The 22,532-nt window shown below is 41.5% G+C and overlaps 1 protein-coding gene across 11 annotated transcripts in view; it reads right to left on the bottom strand.

The window, feature by feature from the left end:
* Positions 1–22,532, bottom strand: part of garnl3 (GTPase activating Rap/RanGAP domain like 3) — a 70,235-nt gene that overhangs the window by 29,531 nt on the left and 18,172 nt on the right. For 7 of the 11 annotated variants that reach the window (XM_058616979.1, XM_058616982.1, XM_058616988.1 and 4 more), the window contains 4 exons: positions 15,984–16,053; positions 4,225–4,299; positions 3,003–3,105; positions 99–217 (listed from right to left, as the gene is read on the bottom strand). In XM_058616979.1, the coding sequence (XP_058472962.1) occupies positions 99–217; positions 3,003–3,105; positions 4,225–4,299; positions 15,984–16,053 (367 nt within the window). The remainder of the gene's footprint in view (positions 1–98; positions 218–3,002; positions 3,106–4,224; positions 4,300–15,983; positions 16,054–22,532) is intronic. The other 4 variants (XM_058616981.1, XM_058616983.1, XM_058616986.1 and 1 more) reach the window with 1 other exon arrangement.

Below are 22,532 nucleotides of genomic sequence, written 5' to 3'. Positions count from 1 at the left end.
TCCACCAAAGGTGGTGTGATTTCAAAGACTGAGGAACAAAGAGGCTGGAGCACTATTTCCATTTAAAAAGACAGATGGTAAACAGATGGTAAACTCACCGTCTTTCTCCAGAGGATGGCTCTGTACTGAGGAACCCGCTGGTTATTCTGGTCTGAGAGGACGACTGACAGGTAGAAGGGATTCTTCTCTGCATCTGTACCAACATAGTTCTGATGAACTGAGAGAGAGAGAGAAAACAAAGAATTATTCATTAACAGTCGTGAGAATGTCCCGAATGAGCTGAACGTTTTGATGAATAAATGAAGGATGACAATAATAATTGTTGCTTATTTTAGATAACAGCTGTTTTTGTTGATTTCCTTTCCCTTGAACACTGTCTTTGATCCCCTCACTGGCTTTTCCTGTCGTCCTCTGCCATTATGTCCTCCTTCCTACTCTTCCATTCACTATTTTCTGCCTCTCTTTTATTCATCCCCATCACCATTCTTCTTTTTCCTGTGTGACACTGGTACAGACAAAGATCTTCAGACAGAACCACAGCAGAGTCACACATTCATGCCTCTGCCTCTCTGGTTGACAGGGTAACATGTTTGGGAAACAATGCAGAAATCCGCCAACCCAATTACGTGCAGGATCTCTTCTGGTATTGCTGTTTCTTCCTTTGTCAGATTCTTTTTCCTTGTCCTCTTTATTTATTCCTCCTTCGTGATTCCACATTCTCACCTTCTTTCTCCTCCATGTGCTTTGCAGCTCTGTTTATTCTCCATTAGCTATTGTTTACGCCTCAGGAAGCCAATGACTTTGCAAGGCTGGGATGCATTTACGTATATATTAGTTTAGCCAGCTTGAGCTCAAGTCAAGTGTCCACAACGAAAACAATTCTTTATGCTGCTAATGCAAGACAACAGGGACACAAGTTTTGTTCCATGACGAAATTCCGATTGAAAGTCTTTGTGTTCGTTAGTCAGCACATTTTCATGTTGGAGTAATTGGCCTCTATTTCACTATGTATTGTGTTGCGTGATGCAGTCAGCTCTGCTCCGGCTGTGAGACACAGATGGCTCAGCTGCAGTCCAAAACAGGTTGAGCCAAATTTCTGGAGGCACAGTTCACTTTAAACTGCCCGTGCTGTATAGTGTGATTAGAAAGTGACCCCTGGCCTAAGAAGCATTCCTTTTCTTACCCTCGCCGACTTGTTGCTGACAAACTTTATCTCAGGCTTTCAGGTGAAGGCATTCTTCCTTGATTTATGTCACAGTAAGGAAACACGAACAATGAGCTTCGAACGCACGACTTGCTCTGCCACCTACTCAGAGAACTGGCTGCGATGCAATAATGAAGGTGAGAAAGGTACAGGAACAGGTGACCAATATCTTTCTAAGCAATCTCTGGCATCTGTTAGATCATTTCTACATTAAAATATGGAAAAAGAGAAGAGACAAATGTTTATATATTAATTTATATTAGCTAGAACTTTTTACATCAAGCGCCAGCTGAGAAAATATTGAGCTCTTGAAATAACATTATTATCACCTACGATACAATACAGATGCAGATTTAGTACCAATGGGATAATTTGCTCCTCCTCCTCTTCCTCACACTGGTATAGTGAAATTAGATGGGACAAGAGATAAGATTATTATTATTTTATTTATTATATATTTTTTAAATTCTATTTTCTATGCACAATTCCTCAGCTCTACTCCGATCACATACCCTGATATAGTATTTCTGATTTTCCTCCAAGTACCACTTGTGGTACATGTACCACAGTTTTAGAACTGTGCTAAAGGATTCCAACATAAATCCATTGGCATCTGTACTTCTACTCAAAGTAACCTTTGGTCACCTTTTAATGACATCATATGCTTTACTGTCGCTGCCTTGGAGGGAGGAAGGAAATATTTGTAAATACTAAAGTTATCCAAAGTGTTGTCTTTTGTTTGCTCATTTCATTGTGTGCATTTATTACGTGCACCAATGGATCACAACGGCATGACGCCATTTGCTGTGCGTGCTGCTGCCTAATCTCTCCCCCCCCCCGGAAAACACACTAACTCACAAAGCGACCAAAGGAGACAACACAACAGCAACAAACATCATGATGCCACACTACTTCCCGACATCTTCAAACAAGGTCTTAAACAATGGCTTCTGTGGTCTTAAGAGGCCCAATCCTGTTTCTCCTTTTACCCTAAAACTGGGAGACCAGTTTTATGGTACTGTATGTACATGAATACAAACAAGGATTGTTGTGGTTTGCGTGGCGTCACAAAATGCTTACCAATGTGAGCTTTATGACGGTAATTATGATGCATTTCATTTAGTCAGAAGTTGAAGTCAGAACTGGCATCATGTCCATGGATAAAAATGTAACAGTAAAAGTAGGAGCGGAAATCTGACATGAGGAGTCCAGTTGAAGCAATGTCAATGAAAGCATTTTGGAAATACTGACTGGAATGTACCATTAGTTTCTGTGGAAAATGGTTAATCTGGGACTAATCTCATACCCCTCCATTTGAAGTGTTATCTCAAAGAAACTCAGTTTGGAGTGCTACTAATCTCATACACTTCACCCTACTCCTCTACCTCATCAAGCATCGAGACACCTTACACCTTCACGTAAAAGTGCCGGGACAGGGGTTGAAATGTGATTGAGCCTAAATTTGTTATCTGCCTCAGCTCAGTCTGTTGAGGCTGCATCCTCCACAGGCTTCCTCCCTTCGGTACTGTATGGGATTATAGTGTAGTCGAGACTCTCGGTGGGAATATGGATGGATGCTAACTAGTTTTGGCCTTGAATGAAGAGCAGTGCTGCAGGAGGACGAGGCTGACATCACAAGATAAGTCGCATCCCTCAAACCTGGGAGTACATTCAGAGGGTGTTCTTTCTCTTTCCTGCAACATCTGACTGTCAGCGTATATGCTCTAACGGTCCCTCACCACCTGAATGTGTTTTTCTATCTCACACTAACTTTGCACAACACAGCAGCAGCACTGACCTTTTCCCAGGAAGTATTTAAAGAACCATCTGGTGTGGTACTCGGGATTCTCCAGATGGACATCAGTTCTCCTCCAGGTTCCTGGAGTGTAGTCTGAAGTCTGCTTGTCACGCACACACAAACACAAAAACCCCACATTGTCATCGTCGCGGTCACAGCTCGAGTCGCAGCAGTCCTCTCTTTGGAATGCCACAATGCAGCAGCACTGATTACAATACACAGCGAGGCAGCATTTTTTTTTTTCCCCCAGTGTTGTGTCATGATATAAATAATCCGGGAAGATTTTGTGACAGAACACTCAATCTTTTATAATGTGAGACCTCAGCTATAGTAAATTCCAAGACAAAAAGTAGGAACTTAATCACATTCAGAAAGAGGATTGCAATAGACATGCAACATGATGATGTGAGAAACTATTGAGTCTTCATCCTTTAAGCCATACTACATCATCAGTTAATCCTTTGTTCAGTTCAGCAGTATAATACAATATGCAATAACTATGCAGTGCATACACATCACTTTCTTTGAGTAAAATAACAGCACTATATCACATGGACTTACCCTTTCTGTAGGCACAGAGCGCTTTACGTTTTAAAATCTGTTTTATTTTTTCAAACTAAAGTTTCTTTTCTTTCCTCATTTTTCTTGTTTTGTTTAGTGGGAGACTTCTTAATCCTGGTCCTTGGAACCCACTGCCCTGCATGTTTTAGATGTTTCCCTGCTCCAACACACCTGATTCAAATGAATGGCTCATTACCAGGTTTCTGCAGCGCTTGTTGACGAGCTGAAGATTAGAATCAGGTGTGCTGGAGCAGGGAGACATCTAAAACATGCAGGGCAGTGGGGCCCCGAGGAGCAGGATTGAGAAACAATGGTCTACACTGTGTTTTGACAATAATTTACAATACTTCTTGTAAAAATCACATTTAAGTGTATATTCTGAACAAAAATAGAACAAACCCCCCTAACGTTGAATCGGTAAAAAGATGCAAGTAAAACAACATGATAAAAGTTTTATAAATCTTTTCATAAATTTTGTTTGATTTATCAATTAAAATGAAGATATTTCAAGTAAAAAAAAAAAAGCTTTTAAAAACCCATGCGTCCTATACTACCCAAATTGGGCTAATTATAATTCACTGAGGTTGGCAAGGACGTGATAGGGCAGCGTGAATGGGCATGAGCACGTGTGCACAAAAGTGTATTATTCTATATTGTGTACCTCATCTGATGAGCCATTCTCCACCCTGAAGCGTCCTGCCCTCTGAATAGCCCCATCTGCGTCACTGGAAATCAGCTGAGAGAGAGAGAGAGAGACAGAGAAAGACACAGACATGTTTGAAATGATGACAAATCATGACTTGTGTCAGACAATAATAAGCAGGGAGAAAGAAATGTGGCAGACACAGCACCTGCATGTGACAACAGTGGCCTGAGTCCTTTTTTTTTTGTCATTTTTACTTTGGATTATCAGAGTCTCCACTCTTTGATGAACAATAATTACTCAGTCTGTGAAATGATTTGTCCAATTCCCCTTTGCTTGAAAGATGTTTTTTCTTTTAATGTTCCTTATTCCCTCACGTCTGCCACCCTCTACTTATCACTCCAATTACCTGTCTCTTGCTGACTCACGTCTCCCTGGTACAGCATTGGAGAGGAGACATTATGAGGGCAAAATGGGACAGTTAATGATAGTGTGAGAGCCAGAGAGCAGGGAAAACAGAATGTAGTCTGTGCGATTATATACAACTAAGATGAATCGGTACAACAACTTAAACGGCCCACATTTTTGGCTGTATTCTCTCTGGCTGCCTCACAAAGAGTGTGATCAGAACAGGTGTCACATGTTTCTCCGTCGCTTTACAAATCATTCCCCATGTAACAGAAACAAAGTCAAAACTATCATTTTGCCTTGAGGCACTGAGACGGAGATATCTTCAAAACTATTAGACTGATTTAGTCAAACCATTAAAGTCTCCCTCAGGATTACTTAAAATATCTAGAAACTGTCAAAAGCTATTGGCCTCCCATCAACACACAACTACATATTTTAAATAAAATAAAACGGAATGTACAAAAATGATTTAACACATTTTATTGCACAATCACTGCCAAACAAACGACCTCTGTAACTCCAAAATGACACTTCTGCTTCTGCCAACAGGTAGTTAGGCCCACTCTTCCCGTGCAAACTGCTCTAGTCGTCTTATGTTTGAATGGTGACGTCTCCACACTGTCATTTTCAGGTCTTTTCGTCGAAGTTCAACATGATTAAGATCAGAACTAATAGAGGATCCTGTCTGAAAAGTCCAGTTTTTGAGTGGCCTTTTAGCTGGGATGTTTTGGGTCATTTTCCTGTTTCCTGGCTGAGCTTTCTGACACTGCACACACAGTGTTCTCTGCTCCAGGATAATCTTATGATTGTGCCCTGCACAGACTCCAAGGAACCACATGCCAGATGTAGCAGAGCAGCCTCAAAACATAACCAAGTGTGTCTCACCGTAGGTAAGGTGTGTTTTTCTTTGAGGGCCTCATTTCTCTGTCCATGAACATGGACCTGATCTCATCAGACCAGAGAATATTCTCCTACATTGTTTCCAGCTAATCAACATTGAATTTTTATTAAATTCATTTGATTTAACAACTTTTTTGGGCGAATGAAAGATTGTTTTCAATATACTGCAAGGGCAGCAACAAATCTGTAACATCCATCACCATGAGGACTAAATTTAATTCCCCATCTAACAAGCCTCAGCTGAACGCTGTGTGCCGTGCTTGCCTTAAGCCACAGAACACACACACACACACACACACACACACACACCCTCTCGATGACTGCCTGTTGGTGCAGTGTGTGAGGCACTGTTGGCACAAGTCAGGTTTGACAGGAGCCCTGCCCAAAAAAAGCTAGACAAGTTGCTAGACAACCTTCAAATTGGGGACGCACAATATTGGTATCAGCAGATATTGGCTTTAAAATGTATTGTCGGATAGCGGCAAACACGCCAAAGTCTGCTGATTTGACTAATGACTTCAACAGTAGGTCTGAATAAGCTGCTACCACCATGACGTCTATGCTACCGTCCCCTACAGCTATTATTTCTTTGATGCTTATTGATTTTGCAAATTAAACACATTTTATATCCACATCTGCTGTGGCACAAGTATGAAAAATAATATGTTATTTTCACAACAGAAGTGACTAAATGACCTCTGCAGTTAGGGAAAAGGAAAGACGTATTTATCGGTGTCGGTTATCAACAAAAAAGCACTCCCGATTTTTCGGCATATGGATAAAAAGTCCAATGTCGTGCATCTCTACTTAAAATCATGTTAAAACTAATTGCACAGTGTAATGGTGATAAATAAACCCCATCTGCATTGAGCCTTGTTTTCACTGTGTGTTTGTTTGACTTTTGTAGTTTCTTTGACACAACACAACACAACACAACACAACACCTGCTCCGACAAAAGAAGTACCTGCGCCCTTAATGGCTGCGTCTTTACGACTGTTACCGAACAGGAACAGCTGTCTGTTGCCTCTTTAACATTTAACACAAACTGAGGCCTCATTAAGACGCGAGGATCTCTTCATTATGTTTAACCTTTGAACAGAGACAAGTAACCGTTTCCAGTCTTTGTGGTCTACGGCTAGAACAATTATCTGGTTTATGTAACAGACATGAGAAATGTTCTCATGTCTGTCATGGAAGCCCACTTACTTTACCCACATGCTTACCTATTTCTTTAACCTTCTTCTCTTATGCAGCAGATACACACCGCAAATGTAATCACACAGATGTTGAGTCAGAGAAAACTTGAGTCAAGAAGGTTGTTTTTTTTTTTAGAAAAGCTGATGTCTCAGAAGTTTGAAGTTCTCGTCTCTCAACACAAAGATGATTCAAGAGTTCAGTCAGTCCATGTTGCTGCTATTGTTCTTCTTAGCCTCATTGACATGCCTGTAACACCCACTCCACTATATTACTATTCACATCCTCATTTCCTGTTCAACACTGTCAACACTGGAGCATGATGTGATGTTTTGTTGCCAGGCAACCAAACAGAGTCTGCCCTCCCAGGATGATCTTTTGCTTTTTGCCTCTTGTCTCTGTATCTTTGCCCTCTGCTCTCTGACCTACTTGACTGCTGTTGCTCTATGTTGCTCCTCGCTCTCTGTCGGGTCGACATGTTAAGTTCAAGAGTGCTGTCACGGCTGCGTAATCCTGCACACGCCCTTAAAATATTCAGATGCTTCTAAAGGAGCCAAATAAGGACAGGAGGGTTCACGGAGACAAAGCCTACATTACTGACCTCTGTGATGTACACAGATACAATAAAACAAACAAACAAGACAAAAAGGATTATATTCATTATTAATCAACCTGCTGTTTCATTTTTATGTATTCATTGTACAAAAATGACACGGCTGTAAACAAATATAGTATGTTTATCCATTTACTGTAGCTACATTGTTGCACAGTACATGTAGATTGTGCACTTGTGACTTGAGACACGCTGGCATTTCTGCTGTAATTCAGAGTTTTGAGGGCTATGGACAGATCATTTCATCATGTTAAACTCTATGAGGCAAATTGTGACTTGTGAATATGGGCTACATTGATACTAGGTATGCACGATCTTATCGCCCTGATATCAGTATCGGGCAGATATTGGCTTTACAATGTATTTTCAGATATCAGCAAACACACCAAGATCTGTCGATATGGCTACTGACTACAAAAAGTGGCAGCTACCTCCATGACTTTTGTATGTTTATTTATTTATTTATTTATTTTAGTTTGCATGTTCTCCCTGTGTGTGTGTGGGTTTTCTCTCGGGTCTCCGGTTTCTTCCCACAGTCCAAAAACATGCAATATGAGGATTAGGTTAATTGGACACTCTAAATTGACTGTAGGTGTGAGAGTGAATGGTTGTTTGTCTCTATATGTGACTCTGTGATGGTGGACTGGCGATCTTTCCAGACCGTAAACCGCCTATCGCCCCATATGTCAGCTGAAATTGGCACAGCACCCCCGCGACCACCATGTGGAAGATAAAGTGGGTAGAAGACGGATGGATGAAAAATATTATGTTCATTTCACGACAGAAGAGACTAAATTACCTCTGCAGTTGGGGACAAGAAAAGCATATATATCGATATCGGTTAATGCCCAGGGACTCCTGATATATCGGCCAGATAAATGCTGCATCACAAATATGCTCGCCATGAGCCACACACTCGTCATCCCAGACAAAACTTGTGACATTGACTTAGTGCAGACTATACACAACAGGTAAATAAAATCATACTGGGAATGGCTGACTGAACAGAGCTCAGTGTTTATCAGTTTGTGAAGTGGGTGCGTGCCCTGCTTCAGATCCTCATTAGATCACATCGCAGAGTGGTAGTGATGATGAGAGAGAGGGTTAAAGTCCATTTAAAACAATCCTGTGTGTAAGTGAGGATAAACGGCAACAGCTTTACTCTCTGTCTAAAATGATTAATTACTGTCCCATTGACTTTATTACTGATGCGGAATTAAATGTGATATGCAATACTCACTGCTGCACTTATTAGGAGCATGGATCAAAATACTACATCTGAAACAGACCTAAATATCTTTGCTTCTTAGATGAATTAAACAGCACAATTCTTCATACCATATTCAAATGATATCATACTAAATATCCAACGGTTCAGTCATTATCTAGTTCTTACTTCTCACGTGAAAAGATTCACTGTTTTTCCCCCACAAATTATCCATTAATTCATTCATTTATTGCTTGCCTTCACTCCTTCCCCTCCTGCAGGAGCTCCAACTCTTTCAGTCACCTCAGCCTTCTCACTACTCTTTATAATTCCACATTCAATATCAGGTATATACTGTATTTCTCTGTCTCTGTCAGAAGGTCTACTTTGCTTTCCACCGTGCTTGTTTTTGACCAACTTGGATTTACAATAAGCCTGGTTATCCTGACGTTCTGCCTACCACGCCCCCACAACCTTGTCTTTGGCCTGACCTTATCTGGGTGTTTTTTTAATAAAGGTGGCTGTTTTAAACTTGGTGTCTCTGTGCTGTGCAGTACAGTCCATGGACAAAATAAGACATGAGACACAATTTTGTTCTGATGTTCATAGGCTTCATAATTTATTGGCTAACATAACTGGCATTTTAATAAAGTAATAACCAGTTTATTAACCGGCATATTAATCACCATTATGAGAAGAGCACTCATTATCTATTTAATAACAAGATACAGTTTCCAATGTGAAGTCAAAAAGTCAGCCATGTATATGTATTTTTATTTCTAATTCTCCAAGCTTCTTCTGACCAATGCTCAGAAAGAGAAAGCTGATATTTTGGCTAATGTTGGCTTCAAAAACAACCATTAATTGATTAAAACTGATTATTAATCAACTCAATCAATTCCATAAGATCACTAAGTTGACTTCTACTGGACACTCTTGAGACAAAGTGATAAGAGAGAATATGTTATGAAAATAAAGGAAAGGATTAATGTTAAATGTGCTGTTCAGTACGATGTAAAACAGAATACTTTATACATTAAAAATTGTCATAACAATGTTAACACAGGTCATGCTACTGCCAAAAAAACCAAAACAATATTGTAAAAACATTCCTATTATTGTCATATTGATTTCACCCACTCCTTACATGCACACAAATAATCCATGGGCTGTGTTTTCCCTCCCTGAGATGTATATCTATATATAATGAGACAATACAATCCAGAGGTTGAGAGCCAAGCGTGTTTACTGCAGGTGTGAAGCTCTGATAAACGACAGGGTTTCTGTGCAGTAATTGGCGTCTTCGAAGAAGCTGCAGAAAATACGGCCTCCCCTCCTTTCATATGCATATTAACGACGCCGAAAAAACAAACATATATCTTGTGCATGCTTCCTGATGTGGCGGTAAGTGCTTGTGTTTGCATGTGTTTAAGTGTGAGCGAATGAGCTCTGCGATCCCGTCAAGATCCATGTGTGCACGTGCAGAAAATGTAAAGTCAATGCAGGGTGCGACAGGCCTCCTTCTCCCTCTGTTTCTCTCGCCTCCTGCAACATTAACTGTCCAATCGCTGGATAATTGAGGGGAAACCAGTGCAGTGTTCAGACAGACTGATGCAGCACCTCTTCATTGTCTGCATGTGAGAAAACGATGCATGACATTTGGTGCTAAATGCACGTTTAGGTAAGTGTTTATGCGACGGTCTGAGAATAGGCTTTCTGCTGTATTTTGTTAAGAAAACTGTCAGGAGACAGGAAAGACTGAGTGTGTGTGTGTGTGTGTGTGTGTGTGTGTGCGTGTGAGGGCATACACACACACACATATGCATTACACAGCAGCTGCTTATAAATCATATAACAGAAGAGGTGCAAAGAAGTGAACGCTGCACTCCGACCATTCCCTGCGGGCTGTGGCGAGGCAGATGAGAGGAAACAGGGGAGAAGGGGGAGCCTGTTACGCTTCGACTCTTTAACAAACAACCCATAAAGCGTCTCGGCACTGCCAGTGAAGAGCAGCGGAGGGACGGGGCATAGAAAAAAAAAGAAAGAAAAGGGCATGCACGATGTAAAGAGAGAGAGGGAAAGAATGACGGATGAGGCTGACGGGGAGAAGAGGCAAAGAGCAATGTAATGTCAACAAAAAGCCAAATGATAAAAGAATAATAGCCATCTCCACGTTGCGTAAGCCCCTGGGAAGAGAGGTAAGCTTTATAGATGGAACACACACACACACACACACACACACACACACACACACACACACACACTCTGTCTCTCCCAATGCAACACTTAAACAGCTCCAGTTTAAGGGCATGACTTGAACATTCTACAAACACAATCAAGCTCACTGCGTACCCAGAGAGCGTCCCATTTCCCCAAGGCCCACAAGACAAAGGAGCACTGCAGTGCAGAGAAAATGTGTGTGTGTGTGTGTGTGTGTGTGTGTGTGTGTTTTGAGGTATTAAATCAATACTTTAGTGAATGCTGATAGATAATTGATCTCATCAGTGGGCCTGTTAATGCACACTCACGATCCTGCAGGAGGGCAGAGCACACGGAGGCGTGGGCGGCAAAGCAGGAGAGGAAGTGGCAGAGGATGAGGAGGGGGGGAAATCATGAGGAGCAGAGGGGGTGAAGAGAGGCAGGTGCACAGCGAGAGAGAAGATATGAAAGAAGGATGAGAAGTGAGACATGGAAGAATTAAGGAGATGAAGAGAGGGGGAAAAAGGAGACAGGAAATGCAGAGGAATAAAAAAAAAAGGAAGGGGCAGGAGTGGGGTACAGCACATGTAGGTGGGAATGTTTGGGAATTACTGATCAATAGTGTCATAACAAGTTCATGTTTTAGTAGTGACATTTGTACAGCTTCTCTGGGCTCGGTTTCACAACTCAATCTGTAACTGGAGAAGGAGGCTCGGACCAATCAGCAGTGCAGAGAGAGATGGGGTGTTCCTATTGGCTGTGTCACTACACCTATTCTTCATTCAGGTCCTCCCTGTTGCTGTAGTACCTTCAAAAACATTCCACACTGCATAGAAACCTAAAAATGTGCACAATTGAAACGCCTAATACCAAGCCACCCCCTCATGTTTTTAATCATAATAAATTTGGTTCTTTGGCACGGGCTATATCAGGGTTTGGATGAAAGACTGTTCTTGTTTGTGGGATCATTTTATTCCTGGGGGATTTTATTCAACAGCCTTATCTTCTTAATACACATTAATGAGTCTGATGAATCAGTCAGATATAGTGTAAACATTTGGATGACTAATCGAAATATGATAAGATAAATATATACAGTATGTGTGTGAAACTGTGATTAAACACACGAATAACTGCACAACATCTCTGGGAAAAGCTCTTTCATGTCGTGGGAAAATTGCTGCAACACTAATAGCAATGTTTAATGCATGATATATCGTCGTTGACAAGAAACAACCAACTACTTGTCAAGGGGAACATCAGAGGTAAATATGTAAATCAGCGACCGACATCTGTAACACGCCTGTTTTGCCATTCAGTCATTGACTGCACCTGATTAGCATTAACGCTGCCTGTTACTAAGACAAATCCAGCCACAGAGACAATGGCTCCACATCAATATCTGCCCATTTGTACAACAGCAATGCTGCCTATGACTAATCTAATGAGTGGGACTGAAGGCACGGGGCCACAGAGACGTGCTGGTCTGGTGCAGCAGCTACAGGAAGGCCCCCAAGACAGGGGCAAATGCTGCAGTGAAGCCTGGGATACCAGAACACAGCAGCAGGGCAAAAAGCATCTGCTGTCTCATTAGGTGATTAGCCGTGTATCAGAGAGACGCGCAGGGGGGACAGACTGAGAGACGACAGAGGGACAGAGTTTAATCTATCAGGATGTTTGGATAAGCACCCACTTTGAGCTGTTTTGATTACTTTAACAGAGATTGGTGCTCCACACTGGTATTATTAGGGTGTACGTGACATGCGTTACAATTACAAATGCAGCGATTCTTCTAATCTAGGCGGTATATGACAAAGAATTTATAGGGCATTAACGTCTCCCGCCCAGACATGATCCTGCATACCAAGAGATCATACCGAGAGATAATGCATGATAAAGCATTCCAAGCGCAATCAAAGTGAGCAAGAGTCATGATTGGTTTAATGAATTAAAGGGCAGCTATATCATTTGTGAAAAAAAGAAATGGTGCAATCATTCGAAATGAAAAAAAGATGAATTCACAAGTAGTAACGCTCAAGAAATTCACAAACGGCACCCACTGTGTGACACCAGCTGTCAATCACACTGGTGATCACTTGTTTACTGAAGACCTGAAGCTAGTGATTCAGTTTAATGCACAGTTAAATCGAGCTATGGCCGTAGTCTGACTAAGGAGAAGATCAATTTATTGGCCGTGTACGTTGACTCTGCCTCTCTGTAGGTGGCGCCAATCTTTCTATAAGCTAGTGCATATTGAATCAGTTTCCTGTTGGCCTTTCGACAAAGAAAATCAAACAGCGGAGGACGAGCTGGACGATGAGATGAAGTTAATCGTGAAGTTAGATCGAGCATGGCTCTTGTGGTTGCCGCGCTGTCCGAAAAATGACGCTGGGTTGAAGGGTTGTCATTGTCTTATAATGTGCACTTGTTGCCATATTGACCACGCTTGACCAAAAGATACATAGTCTGGCTTTAACGTCCAAAAAAAAAGAAAAGGGAACACACAGTGACACACACACACACAATGAGATGCACCCACGCTGAGAGTGGGAATAAACTCAGTGTGATGGTGCAGTCAAAAGCCTCTGAGGCAGTGACAGTAACACTGGTGAGCAGGTGGGAGTGGAGCCGTCTGCTCACCAGCCCCTGTGCAAACTGACAGCTAACCCATTAACACCCACACGCATGCACACACACACACACACACACACACAGTGTGACAGTCGCAGTCATTGCTGTGAACTATTGCACACCAAACAACACAAAGCTGAGACCGAAGCGCAGTGAACACACACACACACACACACAGCAGCAGCATAATAGTGTTTTTTTCTTATTTTCCTGTGTGGCACAACAACACAGCCTCAGAAACAGTGAGCACACATCACTTTAATACCTGTCACCGCCTTCATCAAGAGAAGACAATTCAATTCACGTGGGGGAATGAAACCACAGCACCAGACTCTCAGCGGCTGTGTCAGGATTAAATGAGTTTAATTGTCGTCAGCTTCAGCTCCGACTGCACGACGCACACTTGAGTCGCCGAAAGTGAACTGTGGAGTTGTCACTGAGTCAAGAAGACAAGACCGAGTGGGGGGATAGATTTGTTTATCTCTATGAATGCAGAGGAGCACTGTGTATGTGTGTGTGCATCAGCAGCAGCGGCGAGGTATTGATTTTTAATTTTTCTTAGGCCTTGGTGTATTTAGTAAATTAAGTATCCTTCTCTGGCTACAGTAGGGCAAAGTCACACACGTGAGCAAACACATTATCACTGATTCTCCACTCCACACTTTCATTCAGGAGAACTAACCTTGTGATACAACGTGTTGTGAGCTAATGAGTACATTAATATTCCACAGCATCCTGAGTTGGTGAGGAGTTCACATTTAATGGTGCTAGATAGATAGATAGATAGATAGATAGATAGATAGATATATTCAATTAATTATTGAATTAATTGAATTATGAATTACAATTATAAACTGAATGCTGATAAAATGGTTAGGGTTAGGAATATTACAATGTAGATCCATGAGTGTGTCTACATGTGTGGTGAAGAGGGTGGTCAGGATTATCCATGATGGATAACAGTTTGTGCAGTGTCCTCCCTCTCCACCACAGACTCAAATGTTTCCGGCTTGTAGCCCATCACAGAACCAGAGCCAGGCTTCTTAATCAGCTTCTAGAGTAGGTTTGTGTCGCTGGCTCCGATGCTGCTGCCTCAACAAACAGCGGCACAGAACAGTACGCTGGCACCAAAAGACTGATAAAAGATCACCAAGGCCGCAGCGCCACCCATCACCATCCACACAATAACACATGGGATACTAGCAGAGTGAGCAGAGAGCTGCTAAATGTCAGAAATATTGAACAAAATCAGACATAAAAAGCTTTTGTAGCTAAAATTCTAAAAGCAATTATGTCATAAAGTACATGTTTTAAGGATTTTCAATTAATGATATGTCAGTGTGACACCAGCTACTGACATGAGATTGAGAAATTCAGTCCTTCATGCCACCCTACAAATCCTTTAATCAATTAATGATTATAACAGGAGGCAAACAATTAAAAAGGATCAAATATTTGGTGAAATAAAGGTCAGCTAGACAGAATCAGCAAACCCTATTCTCCTTATTCATATTTATTCAAACTGTACATAAATTATACTCACTCAAGTTTCATTAGTTCATTTCATCATCCTCTCATTGTCAGATAAATGTTATGTTAACTTACCATTGTTCATTTAAGGCATTTGACTAGTGCCACTTTTCTTATAAAGACAGTATAAAGACCAATTTGCATTTAGCTTTGTATTACTAGAATGGGTGTAGTATCTTTGAAAAATGTTGCTTCCCAAATATCTTCATTCTTTTCTTTGTTACGTGCCCACCAGTGACACTGTGCTCCGATTCATTTGCCAAAGTTATGTTGCACATTAGTTCAACAACCGGATCAGTGTCTCATCACACTTTACTCTCTTTTCATGTACAATATGAATCCACACATGTTTTCTTCACAACAAGTCATAACATCAAGCTTTAAAGGAACAACCCGCTCACACCCTCAATGTTTGGGTGCTGCTGCTGTTTCTCTCTTTCTATCTAAAAAATGTCCCTCACACACACACACACACACACAGGCACACACACAGCAGTTCTGTGCCTGTCAGTCTGCTCGTGCTGATACGTGGCATGCGGTTTCTCCTCCAACCTAATCTGTCAGACATGTCGTGTGCAGCCCTCGTGGACAAAACCATAATATGTCTCTGGAAGGAAGTACGATCTCAGTGCGAATCTCTTGGGACTTCCTGTCCCTCTGGGCTATCAGGATGTACAGACACAGCTCACAGTGGAGGGACATTCACTCATACACGCTCCCCCCCAAAGCAACAATGACTCAACAGCTTGGCCACCAACCAAAGACACACAGTGTGCAGCAGTTGTTTCATCAGCAGTATCAAAACAAAACTAATTCTGGAGGATGAACAGGCGTCACTGTGAGTGGACCGCTCACTGTGATCCACATCATTGGACCACACCCAGTACGTCACAACTCATCAGCCCCCCGCTGCTGACCACCCGTGCCAACAGAAAAAAAAGATGGGAAGACAGTGAGAGTAGCCAGAGTAGCAAGGCAGCACACGGACAGAAGGAGGAGGATGAGGAAAGAGAGCGAAGGGATGAGGAGACAAAGACGCTGAGACACAAAAGGAGCAACAAACAGATGAGAGCATTGTGGGTGGGACTCACCAGCTCGACCGAACCATAGTGTTTCCTGCTGAAGTCTCCACGTCTGCAGCCCAGGTCCTCCGAGGCAGAGCTGTTAAACACACACATGGTCAGACACATGGTCTACTCATCCTGCAACATACCACATAAACATACATCAACTGTAACATTACTCATACATAAGGGGCAGCTGCAGCATCTGCTTTTCTCAAGTCCCTTTATCTGACGTTGTCTTCTTGTTCATGGACACATACTACTTCATACTATGCACTTTCTTTCTTTCTTTCTCACTCCTTTTCTTTCTGTCTTTCTTTCCTCTGCGACTGTCTGCGTCTCTGTTTGGCAGGGACAGCAGAGGCATGGTGACTGGATGGGAGTGGCGGCCAACCCAGTTCTGATTGAGATGCGGTTCCTGATTAAATTAAACCCAAGTGATAGATGGCGACTGGCTGGGAGAGCTGACTGCTGGTCAAATAGTAAAATGCACACACACACAGAGTTAATACGATTGCTATTAAATATAAAAGTGACACACACACACATCAGACAGAAATGCAGAACAATAACACAAGGAAGGCAGTTAAAGATGTTTTAGGCTTTTCTTTTACAATGAATATCAGCAGTATTTCAATATTTAGGGTTCAAATTGTACGGTCATAAATTAGACACACAATCTCATAAAATCAAGACTGCTTTTCTCTGGCATTAAACCAATAACAGAAGATAATATAGGATCAAATAAAATCTGCTTTTCATAATAAAAGGAACAGTTTGGTATTTTCTTTGTTTTTGTTTTGTTTTTTGTCTGTAATTTGAATTTTTAAGATCAGGACACAGGACTCGGGGCTGAAAACATGGAGAAACCACAACACTAACTCAGTGCACACTTTCAAATCCGTCTACAGCAGACCACAAAGCTCACATGCTGCTCAAATATGCGCAAATGTGCACCATTGCTGCTAAAAATAGTAAAAGCAACTCGCTGCAATCCATTCATTCATCCATCCATCCATCCATCACCTATACTGCCCTCTGAATCTTTCTGAGGGTCGCAGTGGGAGCTGGACATTGAGCAAAAAGGAGGTTTTGCACCATTCACAGAAAGTCTCCATTTAACCCAAAATGAAAACCAGCATGTCAGCAAAAACCCACACACTACACCACTGTGCCATCCTTCTGTAAAACAACTTGTTGCTTTAAATTTCTGTTTCTGTTCCTGGTTAATCACACCATTCCTTTTGCTAGGCTAGACTAATGAATGCACATTTTTCTATCACAATGTTTACAGCGCAGACATTAGCGTGGCACTAACCTACTCGTCTGGAAACTATGAAGTGAGTTTAGATCATGTTTCTTTAAACCCCCGTGAAAGTGAGGTTATAAACATGATGTTTGACTAGGGTACAGCAGGAATTCAGTACAAAGCAGTACAAAGGGAACAGCAGTTATTCCTTTTCTTTGAACATATCCTCCATGATGTGATCAAGACAACAGGACCCGACTAGATGTTTGCCCAACACTCAGTAGGAGTATTACTCTTTAGACGTGTGTCCAGTGAGTGGAATGATTCTGTACGCATTTGTTAGCATTTCAATTATGAATAGTGCCAAAATAACCATCCCCAATCATTTCGTACCTTTCTCCCAGGGTACCAGAGTAATGGTATGGCACTGTACGGGTGGAGATAGACCCATGACAGTCGGCCGATTGGGCGTCAGAAAAGCGTCGCCCTCGTAGGTTTATCATTTGATAGCACTTCAAAAAGCAGAAAATCTTAAGAGTGAGCACACACTTGGATATTAAATAATCAGTGTCTACATAGTCTGGGATAACACCAATAAAGCATCCATTGTTTAATTTGCAATAAATATTATATGAATCTGGTTAAATGATAATTGATCATTAAAATGATCTCACACGGTGAGAATGCCACTCGAAAAGAAAGTGTAGTATGCTACTAGTCTACTGTATGTAACACTTCACATATGTGTTAAAATGCAAATATCTTTTTCTTCACAAGCACCAGAGCTCACTTTGCAAAGGACGCAGCAGAAATATCTCGATCAGTGTGGCAGCCCATGCTGTGCTGCATGCAATCCAGTCATGTAAGTTTAATGTGTGTATGTTTTTATTGATTTATTTACGTTCTCTCCCTGAGTTAAATGAGAAAATCAAAGGGCTACACCTCTTTCTGAAGCTACAACTAGCAACCACTTAGCTCTGTAAAAAAAAAACAATAAACAACAACTTTTGTTTCCCCCATTCTGACATTATAAGTAAGATATGCAGATTTGATGGGCTTTTGGCAGAGCATCGCACTCCTCATTGCTGAGCACTTTAAAGCATCAAGTGGAATGTGCATTTCTTAAAATGTCAGAAACTATTTTTTTTTTGCTAATTGTTTTCCACTGAAATGAATATGTCACAATGAAAATCCGAACGACAGTTCTACTGTATATACCACAGTATGTGACCGGAGTGGAATTTTGACCATAGTGCATAGAAAATGATATAACAATATGTCAGGAAGAGGATGATGATGATGAGAGAGCAAATACAACAATAGAATAAACAAAAACAAACATACTGTGAAAAAACAATTCACACCATGACCTTACCAGTGTTAATTTCGTTAGCGAAAACTACTGTATGATGAAAAAGGTTATTTTTCATCGACGAAAACGAGACTTTATGTAAATGAAAATAAAGTCGATGTGAAAAAAGCTATGATGAAATCTACTGACACTTTCGTCAACCAATAAAAAACAAGGCCAAAATGTTAGGCAAACTGGGGAGAGAACCAATCAGAAGAAGTGATCCGATCAGACTACGGGGGTTAGGTGGATCAGTCTAGATGTCAACACAGAGGAGGACACGCGAGGAGTGACGGCGTTAGGAAGAAAGAGGAGTGACAACATATGGTGGAATTTCACGCATGATTGTCCAGAAGAAAAAAACTCTTTGTAAACCATGTGGAGACAAACTCAAAGGAAACAAAGCCTGGAGACACATTTTGAGGCGAGTCGTCCAGAAATCCACGCAAACACTATTTTATCAGCGCAGCTGTTCAAACTGAAACAAACCACCAAACACTGATAATTATGGATCCATCCATCCATCCATTTTCTACCACTTTATCCTCCACATGAGGGGGAGCTGTGGCAATCTTAGCTGACTTAGGGTGATAGGCGGGGTCACACCCTGGACAGATTGCTATACCATCACAGGGACATAGACAAACAACCACTCACTCTCACCTACATTTTAGTTAATTTAGAGTGTCCAATTTACTTAATCCCACACACACACACACTGGGTGTCTACTGTAATCTACTGTAGATTTAGTCGACTAAAACTAAAACATCTCTGATGACTAAAATATGACTTTTTGTCATAAGACTATCACTAAAACTAAATCAAAATTTGCTGGACCTTACCATCAACAACCATTCCCCTCGCTGTGCACCACACCTGTGCCAAATTACACACACACACACACACACACACTTCAGAAAACTAGTGTGACTACCTCACAGCTCCACCCACAAGTAATGGCTCCAGCCCACGGTTCTTTGCTAAGCATCAGACAAAGAAAGAAAGACAGAAACACCCACACAAACAAACAGCTGTATCCTCAGCATTGATTCTCATCATGGCAAACAGAGACACTGGCTCCTCACACACACACACACCATTGGACAAACATCGATCTGCCGCAGCGTTAAAACTGTTAAAAGCTTTTTATTGTGGCATGTCCACAACTCTATGGACAACACGATAGACTACAGGTAGAGTTTGTCTTACAAAATAAATATTGCATGTCGTGTTCTGATACCCGACAATGTAACAGACCACAGGGGAGGAAACAGTCAGTACATTTCCTTGCACAGTTCATTTGAGCAACAGTTGCAGCTCTGCTAGGCTGTTTAATATTGGACTACTGTCCTTGTCCCAGAATACAAGCACAAGCAGGAAATCAATTTATTAAATGAAGTGTGTCTGCTCCTGTGACACTAGGCGGTGATTTTCACCCTTTCAGCCTGTTGGAATTGGGTGTTTTCAGGTTGGTTTCATTGGTAGCATGAGGAGTACCAATCCATGTCTTTCTACCATAAACTTGGACAAAATATTTTTCTTTAACCTGGCGTGTGGTCTCATTGTCAGTCCAGAAATGCACCGGTCTAGATTTTGTTTTCTTCTATTATTTCCAGGTCAAAGCCGGGGGTTGGGAGCTTTAACGTATACATGCAACAGTAACTCCTCTGCCAATTGCATTATCTGGGTGTGACTTTGAGAAAATGTAGTTAGACTAACACAATAACTGTCTTCTTCTAACATCAAGTAAAGGTACGGAGTGTTGCTTAATGCATCTATTTTTGCTGCCGAACAGACTAATAGATGAATGGAATTCAAAATGCAGACTGTGTGTTTTGAGGGTTATTTTCGTTTTTATGCATATTAGGTATTGAATCTATATAGAATAGGCTTTGTATTGTTGTCTGAGTGGTGATATGACCTAGATGCTTTTTGCTTCAGTGTCTCTACATCTCCAACTCCTCCTCTATTTCCCCCTGACTCTTCCCTCTGTGGTCAGGTTTCTCTCCATCTCTCTTTCTCTATATCTATCTCTGTGGGAAGAGGGGGATGAAGGCAGAGTGTGGCTGTTAATACATAATGTACGCTCCATCTAAAAGTGCGCCTGTACTACAGGCTGCATCATCACTGCATCCTCTCGCTTGCCTTTAAAAAAAAAAGGGTAGGGTCTGCTGGAGCTCCATAACAACATGCACTCCATCACTAGCTTCTACCTCTACGTGATCCCACTCTGTCTTCTCAGTATGTCGCTATCTTTCCTTCCCTTCCTGCCTTTCCCTAGAGAGGTGGGTCATAGAAGGAATTCTACATTCGAGGGGGATAATTAAATGGCACCACCTCACCCCTCTTTGCAACAAAAACCACTTAATCTCCCAGTAAGGTTCATGTAATTCAGGAAAAGGTCTAATGATTCTTGGACTTTTGGTGAATTTTAAAGGCGCACATGATTAATATGCCCATTACCCCAAAGACTGATTCAGTCAACAATTATTTTTCTCTTCAACACTTGGCTGTGTCAAGCTCCCAGGAGAAGTGTTTTTGCCTGAATGAGAATATTGCTTTGTTTAGTTGGGGAAATGTTCCATTTTAGCTTCTCACTGTTTAAGATGAGAGGTATTTTAACACATGCAGAAGGTGCGCAGTCTGCGGTGAACCAAAAGACACCCATTTAAGAGGTGGGATGAGGCGGAGGAGTACACAGCCGTGAGTGTGATGAGGAAAATGTACCTGTCAACAGAACTCCAGCACTGCAGCGCAGCTAAGACGACATATTATTCAGTTTCCGGATTTCCTAACCTCATCAGAGTTATCTGTGTTAGGATTTCATGTTATATTCCCAGTCATGTTTTTGCACCAACTATATATTCAATTATACCTCTTTTACAACACAACAGAATAAATATGCTGTTTTTTTTTTTAACACAGGTAAGCTTGTAAAGGTACTTTGAGTTTACATTTCTGTTCTTTGGAATGCACCATAAACAACAACCACCATGGCGGGGAGGAATCAGAGAGCACAAAACACAACAAGAGCAAAGTACCATGGAGACCAGTGGTGACGTGATGGTGGTCACACATTATATCTCTCACTTAAGTTCCTCTTTCAAACTCAACGAGCGAGCCAAGGACTGAATAATTCAGATGACACGCTGTAACAGTGCACAGTAAAAGGTGCAGAGTTTACTAGACTGCCAAAGTAAAGGAGCGGAGGATGAAATTAGCACATTCACCCGGGTGTCACGCTTACATAACTACCAATCGGAGCTAGAGCCGACACGACTGGTGTGACCCAGAAGTGAATGTCGAATGTGTTCATTCTAACTGCAGACAAACGCCAGATATCATCACAGATGATTCTGTATTTCTTATTTTTATAGTTTTACAATAATAAAGCCACATACATTATTGCTGTTAGCTCTTCATCTTCTGATAATACGTATAAAAGGCTCGTCTGGTTTCCTCTCGACACGCAGCGTGACATTTTATTTGAGATATTTGATGTTGCACTCGAAGCTGCCCTAACTTCTGGAAATCATAACTTGAACTTTGCACCAGACAAATTCAGATACCTACTCTCCAGCAGCATAATAATGGCTGTTACCAGCAGAATTGACTTTAAAAGCTTTGGACTAAAGATAAATAGTGCTGAACCAGAAAGAGGTAAAAGGCATATTCAGTAATGGAGTACGGGAAAGGTTACAAATTGTGGTTTCTGTGACAAGGCAATGGACAGTGGCCACTGAAAGGCTCCATATAGTGAAAAGTGAAGTACGGAGTAAATCACACTGCCAACCATCACACTAAACCTCTTTGTGCTGCTCAAGAAAAAGCCATTTTTTTATTGGTTTGAACTCTTGGGTCGTTAAAGTGGCTCTTTGTAAGATTGTGTTATAAAGAAAAGCCAAACCGACCAACAAACAAACACAAGCCTATCAAGGGTGACTATGAAAAACATAAAAAGCCCTCCATCTGCTC

This window comes from Solea solea, chromosome 19 (assembly GCF_958295425.1).
Source record: "Solea solea chromosome 19, fSolSol10.1, whole genome shotgun sequence".
Lineage (NCBI taxonomy): Eukaryota > Metazoa > Chordata > Actinopteri > Pleuronectiformes > Soleidae > Solea > Solea solea.
The sequence above is the reverse complement of the archived record's forward strand: the minus strand, read 5'-3'. Positions and strand labels throughout refer to the sequence as shown.